The sequence below is a fragment of the Sceloporus occidentalis genome, unplaced genomic scaffold, assembly GCF_023333645.1.
Source record: "Sceloporus occidentalis isolate IW3139 unplaced genomic scaffold, rSceOcc1.0.p SCAF_13, whole genome shotgun sequence".
Lineage (NCBI taxonomy): Eukaryota > Metazoa > Chordata > Lepidosauria > Squamata > Phrynosomatidae > Sceloporus > Sceloporus occidentalis.
The window spans coordinates 18,714,477-18,727,090 of NW_028316993.1; the positions used below are offsets into that span (position 1 = coordinate 18,714,477).

The following is a 12,614-nucleotide window of genomic DNA, read 5'->3' on the forward strand; positions in this document are numbered from 1 at the left end:
TCTTTCAAGGATTCACCACAGAGGTGAGCAGAAGAGTTGTAGGGATAATGCTCTGTACCACTACTTTTAGTGCAAACTGTATGTAGTGTGGTGGTTATGATATACATAAATTATCATGTGGATGTGACTTGTTATGTAGCATAGGATTATAGGAACTTGTTCCAGGCTGAATGTCTGAACAGTTCAAGTATAATGGATGCTTCCACCCTACACAGAACCATAACCAAGTATTTTATGGATACCAATCCTAATAAGAAGAGCTGGCATGGCCTAATTTATAGCTGTCAAGCAGCCATTATCTTACAAATTCAACACAACCAGTATCTCATTTGAAAGCCATAGGAAACCTTCTTAATGAGCATATGCTGTTAAATGCAAATGTCTGTAAACAGCTGCCCTGATATGCAGGACAGCTCTCAATACAACAGCAATAGGATCTGTTAGGCGTAAGCATGGTGTTTGAGCAAACATAATGGCTCCAGTCCATTTTAGCAGCCTTGGCAATTTTATGACTGTTTGCCTTTAATTGGCCATTGTTGTCTACACAATCTGCAGAAACCTCCTGGGTACAGCCACACAGCCTGTACATCTTTTGTGTGTGAAAAGCCCCTAATGACAGATGAACAAATGAAGATGAAATAGCTGGCCTGTGCTGTGCTCAACAGCATGGGTCAGTTCCAAGGACTGCAATGCTGTTTTCCAGGTAATGACTGAAGCTAGCACTAAGTACCTGAAGAGGATTAGCTTTAAGAGTAAAGATGGAAAAAGCAAATTTTCCCGCTCGTGAATATAAAAATACAATACTTAAAATGGAAAACAATTCATGACTACACAAACTGATTACCTCTGTGTTTTGGTTATACTTGGAAAACAGCAATGTACAATCACTGTGCAAAACCAGGAAAGTAGAGAAACTTTCTGGTACTTTCATCCACTTTTGCTAGCTTGCACCAGTTCAGAATAGGGCAGGGAGGAGCCAGGTTGTGCCCCATGGGGGCAAGTGTTTTTTTTTTTATGCTACTGCCCTTAGTGGAACCCAGAATGTGCTACCCGAGGCAACAGATAATCTTCCCACCTCTGGCATAGGACTTGGAAATGTCAGCAGTGATTTTAAATCATTAAAGAATATCTATTCGCTAATACTAAAATATTAAAATATAGGCCAGGTTTACAAAGCATCAATTTACTCACAGAATGGACTGCACAAGTAGCAGTGTGACACTGTTATACCTCACACACAGAGGTATCAATGAGCTCAGTGCACAAACACAAGCCCAGTAGAAGAAACAGAAAGTGGCAACAACAACAACCCCCCAACACACACCTCAATTCAGGAGATGGAGAAGGGCAAAGGAGAGGGTACAACTACCACTCTCTACCCCTAAGTCTACTGCAAAGAGTGTGTCTAACCTCTACCCTCCAGATGTTGTTGGATGCCAAGTTTCATCATCACTGACCACCAGCTGTGCTGATTTGGACTGAAGGCACTTGCAGTCCAACGATATCTGGCTCTTTATTTCTGGACTACTGCTTAATCTCTGCTCCCATTGGTTCCCCACTTCCAGCCACCTTCCCCTTGCAGGATTGGAAACATACATTTTGGAACCCAAGGTAAGGCAGAATCCTGGCTAAACTGGCTAAACTGGAACAAAAGAAGGTAAGGGGAAAGCATTTTCATCTTCCTTCGCTCCTGAAAACAGTGGCTTTAAGATGAAGTCTCTATTATATATTTGAGATTACCATTTAGAGAGCCCTTAAGAAAATCTGCTTGTTTAGAGGCAGTCACTGCCTGCTCAAGTAATCATCAAACCTTTCACCCAAGGTAAGTAAATAAGTCAAATGCCAAATAACATTAAAAGGGGGGCAGAATGGATTCCCTACCTTCATTTGTTTCAGGCCTGGAATTCTTGATAAATGCCGAAAATTTAGCAAAGATGTCCATTCCAGCAGTGTTTGATTCTGGATGTTTAGCTGAAAGCTTTGCATATCTGAAGAGGAATATATATTCAGTTTACACTATGATTTGTATAACAGCACGGTATCGTATCTTACAAAGTGAGCATGTTTTTCCATAAAGTATCAATGTTTTACAATGCAAAGGCATGCCTTTTCATAATAATTGTAGACTGGACTCCTTTGGGGGAAAACACATTGCTTTCTTTGGGAGGACACTGAAATTCAGTGAAGGAGGGGTCAGAATATATTTCAGTCCACAATGCAGGAAGTATTTTTATTTCATCCCATTTTAGATTCTTCTCTTCCCACCTTTTGTTTTATAGTTCTGGATATTTGGGTAGAACATTCTTGATGCTGCACACAGAAATGCATCTTTGGACACAGGGCATTTGTGCATCCTGCAACACATTGTCACTGGTCACAAAAAATGCCCCACTCCTTTTATTACCAAAAAAAGCCCCTCCTCATGCACCACAAGTATTTCTGATGCCACATAAGGCATTTGTTTTTTCCTCCAGTTTTGCAGTAACCCTAGCTGCTACTTAAATTACCCAACCATTGGGTATAGAGGGCACTGCGCTCCAGTGGCTCCAATCCTACCTCTCAGGCAGGTTCCAGATGGTGAGGCTGGGGGACAGTTGCTCTTCTAGAAAAGAGCTAACATCTGGCGCCCCCCAAGGCGCCATCTTGTCCGCCATGCTGTTTAACATTTACATGAAACCGCTGGGAGAGATCATCCAGAGATATGGGGCGCAGGGTTATCAGTACACTGATGACACCCAAATATGCTTCTCTATGTTCCCAACTGTTACATCTCCCCTCTGAATCCCTGCCTTGAGTCGGTAATGGGCTGGATGAGGAAAAACAAACTCAGGCTGAATCCAGAGAAAACGGAGGTATTTGCCATAGGATCCTTAGGCCCAGGGAAGGAAATCTGTCAACCACTCCTAGACAGAGTCACACTTCCCCTGAAGGATGAAGTTCGCAGTTTGGGAGTACTTCTGGATCCATCTCCATCAAGTAGATGCAACGGCCAGAAGTGATTAGTATCAACTTTGGTTGATACGAACTGTGACCCTACCTCAACCAAAAGGACCTTAAAGCTGTAGTACATGCTCTGGTAACTCTCGTCTTGATTTCTGCAATGCGCTTTACATGGGGCTACTCTTGTATCAAGTTCGGAAGCTCCAATTAGTGCAAAATGCGACAGTCAGGTTGGTCACCGGATCCTCGAGATTTGACCACATAACACCGATTCTGAAAGATCTACACTGGCTTCCAATTAGCTTCTGGGCACAATACAAGGTGTTGGTTATTACCTTTAAAGCCCTATATGGCTTGGGCCCTAGTTACTTACGGGAACGCATCTCTCTATACAATCCGCCCCACACTCTTAGAACAAATGGGAAGAAATTGTTAGAGGTACCAGCATCTAAATATGTTTTTACTTCCCAAAAAGTATTTAGTATAGCTGCCCCCAGACTACATCCCTGGAAACTTTCAGGAAGGCAGTTAAGACAGTGCTTTTTTGACATGCATATCCACCTGACCTTCTACGAATTACAGACTGTTTCTCTATGGAACGAGAGCATCTGACCCCATCATTGTTGATTTTATGTTTTTAACTGTGGTTTTAACTTGTGTGATAATAATATTGTAATGTTTTAACTGTATTTTTAAAATTCTGCTGTGATCCCGCCTCGATCCAAGTGGGAGAGGCGGGAAGATATAAATAAACTCTATTATTATTATTATTGTTATTACTACTACTACTACTACTACTACTTGTCTCCATCTTCTCTCTGCTCTGGACATTTCTGGCACCTGAAGGCACAGCCCAGCTCTCTCCAAGCTGCTTTTCCAATCTCCCAAGGACTAGGAGAGGCAGCAGCCACAAACCAGGCTACTGCTCAGGTCCTCATTTCGGCCTGGGGAAGGCTGGAATTACATCTTGTTTTCCCTCAAGCAACATTACAGCTACTTCTCCCCAGTGTTAAGCAACTGGAAAAAGCAAGCCTGTTTCCCAAGTGTCTTGAACTCAGAAAGATCATTCATTCAGAGTCACCTGAAATATTGCCAACACCAGCAGACAGTGTTAACCTTAGAGAAAGGGTATAATTCCTTAGAAATGCTGAATTACCTGTTATGAATTCTATACATTTGGGAAGTTAGTTTCTGGGTACTCAACACTCTCAGTATAATTTAAATAGACACATGCCCCCCCTAAAAAACAACACACACACAATGCCACTTAAGCATTAAATCACCCAGATGTCAGTCTTAACATGGGATTTGTTTAGAGTTTAACAAAACCTTGAAATTAAATTTAGTCAATGTTATAGAGTCGGCCCTCCATATCCACGAATTCTGCATCCTCTCTTAGAAATTGATCCCTGAGAAATTGGTTTGCAACAAAACACCCTGCCCAAACAATACATCACATGAGCCACATGGAAAACTAGTAACACTGACCTGGAAAACACACAAAAAGCACTCACTAAAATATCTTGCTACAATACACACACAAACACTCCAATGACACTTACTTGGGTGGGCAGAGGACATCTTCAAGGAACTCTTCAATCTTGTTTACATCTGTTTTCACCTCACTATTAAATGTTATAAAGGGTGGGTGCGTCCCTGGAGCCAAGTTCTGAAGGTCTGCAGGCTTCCTGTATTAAATTTAAAAAATCCCTATATTAAAAAAATTCAGTTCATTGAGTGATTATAGTAAAGATCATAGTTAGTGCTATCAGTGTCAACTTAAGGTCACTGTGCCTAAGTACACTTGGAAAAAGTTTAAGCTGTGATCAGCAAGTATGTTTCAAAGGCACAGAAAAACATATGGACTAAGGACTGAATCTCGACTGAACTCAATAATAAGGTTGGAAGATCATGAAGTAGCCAACTCAACCAGAAAAATGCTACTGCTCTTACAGAATACAATCAGCAAATCCTCAAACTAACTGGAAAGCTGTAAATGGCTTTAACTGATACACCCAGTTCTCTTATGTACACATCTATGGAACACTCTATATGAAGAACTTCCAACCAGCATCTTGACATTAAGGCCTAGATCAATTTCTTCACAGATACTGCTTAATGTTATTGGTCCCATCTATTTCATGGCTGGAATACAACTCTGGCTGACTTAGATTTTGATTTCCTCATAACCTAAACCCAACTTAATACTTGATTCCTCCATCACAACCCCAGGATATGTGATAGGTTCTGCATTTGGTGATAGCACATGGCCTTCCCAAATGTTTGAAATTCAGTAGTCCTTATACATGTTTTAATGCAAGTCAAAGCAGCACAGAGGAGGCGAGAAATTCAGAGATGGTGATCATATTGGAAAACATGAAAACAGATTCAATATAAGCTGTACAAGCAGGTGATCATGCCAAATTTGGAAACAGAGGCCCGTTACAGACGGGCCTCTAAGTACGTGCTGAGCACGTACTAGGGTTAGGAAGCGGCGGCGCTTCCGCACACTCCCAACCCTATTACGTGCTCAGCTCGTACAAAATGGCGGCGGCCGTTCCACACGGCTGCTGCCATAACTACGTCATGACCGTGCCGCCTCCAAACAAGGCGGCACGGTTGTGACGTAGTGGGGCCGCGCAAGGGCGCCTAGTGAGCCCTTTCCGCGGCCCCGGAAGGAGCTCCGTTTCGGAGCTCCTTCCAGCTTTGCGTCGCTGGGCGCAGCCTTTAGATGGCTGCACTAGCGACACAGAGGAGAAAGGGGCCAAGTGGCCCCTTTCTCCTCCTCCCCGCCATTGCCAGGTGTCCTTGGGGCTTGAAGCCCCAAGGACACCCCTTTCCAGGCCCCAGGGAAGCGGCCTTTTGCTGCTTCCCCGCGGCAAATCGGGGCCTCAGAGGCTGCCGTTCTGGCGGATGCAGGCCGCCCCAAACGGGCGGTCTGTAACCCGCCAGAGTTACTTTTCCAAACACCTTCCTAAAGTAAATTAATTTTATCTGCCTGTGCATATATGTATGTGGAATATTTACAGCTATGATTCTTCAGCATTTAGGGGTTTAGTTTGGTTTTATTATACATTAGAGGTTTCTAGTTGAGAATACTTTCACCAGGGCAAGTATGATCACATTTCGGGAGGATGTAGTGACAGTTGGACCTGCAGGGAGAAAGCAATCTAGGTTCCTCAAAGGAGACACTCATCTGCCATCTCACCTGGTTCATTCTGGGCCTCTTACTTACTTCACCTGAAGACAATAAAGGTGTTGTGCAATAGAAGTAAAAGTTGGGATGAAAGATGGGTTTTGTTTGGGTTTTTTTTTTTTAAAGAAAAATGGAGTACATTAGAGTTAAGAGAGAGAGGGTCACCAACCAAATCAAGAGACCCAAATATAGAAATGTGGAGATGACCACCATCTTACATAGGAAGACATTTCATTTCTTTCCCGGGGAAATTTTGCAAATACTAAACTGTAGCTTCCGGAAGGCCTAGCTAGCACAGCCAATGGTGAGGAACACTTGGAGATGGGATTCAATAACATTTGGAGGGCCACACGATCCCCACCAGATTTATATGCTAGCCATGCAATTTATGGGTAGATGACTCATATGCCATATTACATAAAGCAACTATTGTCAGTACTTCAACACTTCTGGATATTTGTTCAATGTTGAATGCAAACTGTACAGGCACAGCACCCAACTGTTCTAAACCTGTCCCAAACTGAGCATGCATGCACTTCAGACAGCTCTAATTTGTCCTTCTCCAAAAGCTACTTTAATTTGTGAGTCAGTTGCGTACCTTAAGTAGCTTAAGCTACAATTAAAATACTGCTGTGTACACCCACAATAATTACAGGAAATTACTCAAATGGCTTTACTCCAATTTCTCCTACTGGTTGAAGAAGGTTCCTTTTAAGGCACCCCCCCAAAAAAAAAAAACAACCACAACTCACTGTGACAAACTGTACTTATCAGATGTTAAAACTGTGTTCTGTGTTCTTGGGGCAGGTAAGATTCTTATCAACTGTCAAAATGACATTTTTTTAAAAAGTGTGGGGACTTGTGCTTCCCAGTTCCCAACACAATTTCCCTCACCCATATATCAACAAAGTTGATATATGGGTCCATCTACCATCATATTTCCCATAAACCCATTGTTATTGGCACTTGGCATAAGGTTAAGCAGAGTGCCAGGGAGATGCAGTGGGGTTTGCATGTTGGACCAGGGCTCCAGGAGACCAGGGTTCAAATCCTCACCTGGCCATGAAAACCCACTAGGTGACCTTGGCCAAGTCACACTTTCTCAGCCTTATGGGAAGGTGTCTTATTCCAGTACTAGCAGTAATTCCTGGCCTCTCCAAGGGTTCTTTCAATGCCATACTTTGACACATGTTACTGATATAGTACAATCTTTATTGATGATAAATGATGCAGCAAATGGTACACAGTAAAGAAGCAGTTGGGCCTTTTCACTGATAAGAGTCCAACATTTTTTCACAGTCAGCAACAGAATTGTACCACATAACAAATTCTACCTAGACTACCTTTTGGCCAGCAATCAAATCCAGTCTCCATCACTGGACATATGGGGAGCCTTGGGCTGGGATGTACCATAGCAAGGACCATGGAAGATGGGCTCCCAAGAATACATAGTGCAGAAGCAAACAAAGAAAATGAAAGTGTAAAAGTGTGACCCATCTCCCACCAAATGCAATATAAGCAGCTTGTGTGTGTTTGTGCCTTCAAGTCATTTCCAACGCTAAGAAGAACCTATCATGTGATTTTCTTGGCAAGATTTGTTCACAGGAGGCTTGCCATTGCCTTCCCCTGAAGCTGAGAGCTCAGTGTGACTTGCCAAGGTCACCCAGTAGGATGAGCTGGGAATCAAACCCTGGTCTCCAAAGCTACAGTCCAACACTCAAACCACTATGCCACTCGAACCACTATGCCATGCCCCCCACAAGCGGGTTAGCAACAGATAAAAATTCACTCCTCCAGTCCATTCCCAGTCTTCATATCTTTCCCAAGTCTCAAAGTGTGCAGCAAATGCAAAAAGTATCCAATAAAGTCAGGAATACAAGCTAACTATTTAATGCCTATGGACAGCAGTTAATGGCTAACATGCACTTTAAACCCCAAGTAGCTGGTGGCAGAGACCCAATTCAGTACAGAAGGCAATGACAAACCTCCTTTGAATCAATCTTGCCAAGAAAATCCTATGCTGTCATAGGTCACCATTAACTTCGGAGTTGACTTGAAGGCACATAACAGCAAAAACAAATAAAATCAAGCACACTTCACTTTCCAGAGCAAAGGATGAAGCATTTACTGGAAATATGTCAAGATGTACAGAGGCCGCTCTTCAACAACAGACAGCCATAACCAATGGTGACTTTTAGTTTAATACCACAACTTCAGTCTGGATGCGGCTCTCATCTTTTTTGCAGTTATGCAAAAGCATAATAAAAGCATCTTGAAGGATAGCCCACATATTGTTTTGGCCAAGACAGAGAACATTTCAATAAAGAAGGGTGGGGTACCAATTAAGGGGAGGGGGGATCTTTCAAAAGGAGGAAGGTATATTTTTCTGTCAAGTAATCTTGTCCAAACCAGTTGCAAAATTTATGCCAGCAGATACTAGTTTACATAATGCATGCACAGAAAGCTGGAAGAGCCTGCCTATCCTTGTCTCATTTACAATAAACCCTTCCCTGTCTGGAGGCAAAAAACTACATACGCCTCTCCTACTCCACACTATCGTACACTACCCATCTCACAAATTTCACCCACTTGGTATGAAGTGAAGCTGTACAGGCAGCTTAAAAGCAGGAATAGGAAATATATGTCCCTTTGTGGTTGATGGACAGCAATTGCCATAATCACTCTACCCACCCCCCCGGCTATACTGACAGGGGTTGATGGGAATTGCAGCCCAACAGCAATTCAATGCTCACACATTATCTACCTCTAGATTTTAAACAAGGAAGTTCTGGATCTACAGGCAAAACATTAAGCAATTTGTAGATCAGCCAAGATTTCTGACTCACAATTACTGAATAGCAGGAGCAACAAGATGAGGTCTTCCCACTTTCAACTGATGAAATGAAGGAAATTTGGGGTAGCCAGGAGTAGGCTTCCATGTCCAAGGATTGTGGACTAACTAGTATTCTTTTAATCATACACAAATTCTTGTGTTCAGAATTCTTTAAACTAAAACATATGTTCTAACAAAAACAGATGGGAACCCACAAGCAATGCAGCTACACAACTGAATTCTGTATTGTGCAGAATACTGTATCTCCTATATCAAGCATTAACCAGCAGTCTATGGACCCTTGGAAGGAGTTCTTGGATAGGTTTTGAGCAGGGGTAGGGGTGGGATTCGGGGAGAAAAAATGTTTACTTCTTTTTACTTTGGAAACTCTATTCAACTGCATTTTTCTGGCATGGCAGTCCATCATCAGATTCTCAAAGGGTTCTGTGACCCCCTCAAAAGGTTGACAACTACTATCCTATATCCAGTAACAACTACTATATCTTATATCCACTATCCTATATCCAGTAAGAACCAATCTTTCTTCCAAACAACTTGAGGAAGCATCCATGGTGATGGAAGGTATTTATTCCTCTATAGTCTAACACACTTCTGATGCAGACTCAGACAAAGAAATTGGCCTGCTCCAAGGCGCCCAAAGAGCTCCATTAAGCAAGCAGGATGTGGAACCAAGAAATCTCATCTGCCTGGTACCTTAACACCACAATGATTCTTACCAAAGTTAGTCAATGGAGGATGCTAGTGTTACCAAGTTTGGATTTAATAAAATTTTGGGTACATGCGGTCTGTGCTATGATCCCTGACTGACCCCAGAAAAGACCTGCCATTAACCTAAAAGCAGAGAGACCACGTAGGCAGCTCGCCCTGCAAAGGCAGAGCCCTAGAGAAAAGGCTAGAATTGGAAATTTCCATAGGAAGTTTGGGAGTCGCCAAACCAGAATCGCCTCTGCTGCCCAAGTAAGACAATAGACTTGGCTTCTCACTTAATGGGCCAGCAATCAGCTTAACGATTTAGTAATCAAGTCGGATGCCCTTCCGAATTGTGTCCAGACCTGAGTGCATTGTGTAACACATTGCTTGCTCTTGGCTTAACAAAGCCCAAGCAATCAACACCTTTGTCTAGCAAGTCCCATAGCCTCCGGATACATTCGCACTTTATAAACCCTAAGTTTTCGGATCCTCTTTGGGGGTTTTGAGCATTGAGCTTTGCTGAAATCAACTGAGCTAAACTGAGCTCGCACTGTCGCCAGGTTGCAAATTGGTCCACACCAGTTCAAACCCTGCTCTTAAGCCTCCGCGGCCCCCTTTCCCCGCTCCTGTGGCCATGATTCACTGTCCATCCGATCTTCATCAGGACTTCCTGGAGAAGACTTCTAAGGTAGCATATCTTACTGGTGCTTCTCTTTCTAAACCTACCTCCCGAACTCACCCCTCCCCTTCTGTAGCATTGAATGTGTGTTTGTATGTTCTCCTTTTGCTGCGTGATTGTTCTTGTGCTATAATAAATGATACCCTTTTAACTGGACCTAGTTGGTATCAGCGTCTCTTTCTCTTGGGGCTTGCTGGCGACCTCTGGTATACACTATTGGGACCCGATTCTGGCATGTGGTGTTGTTAGGGCCACCTCTCGGCTGTATTTGAGCTAATTAAAATTCCCCTAATTCGATCCTTCCTAACACTAGGAACACAGTGAGAGAGAAGATGTCAGGCCTTACTACCAAAGAGCTAAATCCTTTGCGATTATTTCTAAGCATTGAGCAAAATCTAACAAAGATATGACCAAAAGAGGACAAAAGCAAGTTTCAGGTGCCCGGAGTGGAGAGTTTAGCCCAAAGTAAGTATAGCAATAATGTCCCATGGAACATTGTTATAAATACTCTAGTATTTATTTACAGTAGTAAAAAGAACATCTATATTGACTGACAAGGAGGGTGGCACTAGCATGGGTCATACAGTGTGTGTCACTTAGGGATTTTTCCCCTTTAAGATTCACTGGACAGATGCCCAGAAGCTGGCCAGAATTATTTTAAAGACCAGCATACATACAAGAGGATGGATGAGTGATAGACAAGCTTCTGTAGGCTCAGTCTGGAAGGGGTACACATTGGTTTTATAATTTTTGCCTTATTGAGACCCGGGAAAATTTCCCTGGGAGTGTGGTGGGTCTCCTTCTTTGGAGTTTTTTAAACAGGGGCTGGATGACCATCTGTCAGGGGTGCTTTGGTTCCTGCATGGCAGGGAGTTGGACTGGATGGCTTTGTAGGTCTATTCCAGTTCTATGATTCAATAATTCTGTTCCTTTGCATCTGATCACCTTCGAAGCAGAAACTGAGCAACAACCAAACAGCTAGCTGGCCAGCTAGCCTTCCTTTGCTGTAAAGCTGATGGGGGTGAGTAGAAGGAACAGGCCTGGGCTGCTGCTGCTGTATTCAGACATGAGAGGCTGAGGCAGAGGAGGCGGCAATGGCAAGCAGGGAGCAAATGGTGGTGATGCTGTTGGCCAGCTGACTGCACAAACTATAGACCTAATATAAAGAAATATGTATATACTCATGTATATAAGTCTAGAAATTTTAGTCAAAACATTGACCCCAAAAAACTGGGTGGACTTATCCACAGGTCAATGTAAGCACTATACTTTAACTCTTATATACAATAGATAAAAAAGGAGCCACACCCTTTTTCTGAATAGAGTGGTATAAGGCAACAGCTTAGTCCATCCTAGGAGCACCAAAAAGCAGCATGGATCCACTCTACTCTCTCATCTATACAGCCTTCAGAATCAGCACAGACAGTTAATGTCTGCTGGAATTTTCTAAGTTCTTTGGCATCATTTTCCTTTGCATCATCCTTTACATTCTTTGTTACATGCCCCTAAATTTTACCCTCGACTTATCCACGGATAATATCAAAATCCATAATTTTAGCCCCCAAACCTGCCCTCGACCTATACATGAGGTTGACTTATAGTCGAGTATATATGGTATGTGTTGGGGGATTCTAGGTTAGTCACTGTTCCTGAGTGATCCAACATCAGTATTCTTATTTATTTTATCTGCAGGATGTATTATTTCCAGGATTTATATCCCATCTTACTCCCACAAGGGGATTTATTCTTCACTGCCACTTAAGCGCTAGCATGGGAGAAGGTCAAAGCAGCAGAGCCAGTCAGTGCCCATGCTAGCTGTGGAGGGTTGTAGTCCAAAAAAGTAACTTTGCCAAGCTGTGCACACACAGGAAAATACAGCAACCCACTTCTCATCCTCCCAGTGTGATGCGGGAGCTAAAAAGGCCAATGCAATTTTAGGCTGCATCAATAGAAGTATAGTGTCTAGATCAAGAGAAGTAATAGTGCCACTGTATTCTGCTCTGGTCAGGCCCCACCTGGAATATTGTGTCCAGTTCTGGGCACCACAATTCAAAAAGGACATTGAGAAACTGGAGCATGTCCAGAGGAGGGCGACTAAAATGGTGAAAGGTCTGGAAACCTTGCCCTATGAGGAACGACTCAGGGAGCTGGGGATGTTTAGCCGGGAGAAGAGAAGGTTAAGAGGTGATATGATAGCCCTGTTTAAATATTTGAAAAGATGTCATATTGAGGAGGGAGCAAGCTTGTTTTCTGCT

General features: G+C 42.9%; 1 protein-coding gene across 1 annotated transcript in view; it reads right to left on the reverse strand.

Annotated features, from left to right (window-relative positions):
* Positions 1–12,614, reverse strand: part of CLIC4 (CLIC family member 4) — a 61,669-nt gene that overhangs the window by 11,995 nt on the left and 37,060 nt on the right. Inside the window, exons 3-4 of the mRNA XM_089478179.1 lie at positions 4,503–4,628; positions 1,882–1,988 (exon numbers count right to left, since the gene is read on the reverse strand). Of these exons, the coding sequence (XP_089334305.1) occupies positions 1,882–1,988; positions 4,503–4,628 (233 nt within the window). The remainder of the gene's footprint in view (positions 1–1,881; positions 1,989–4,502; positions 4,629–12,614) is intronic.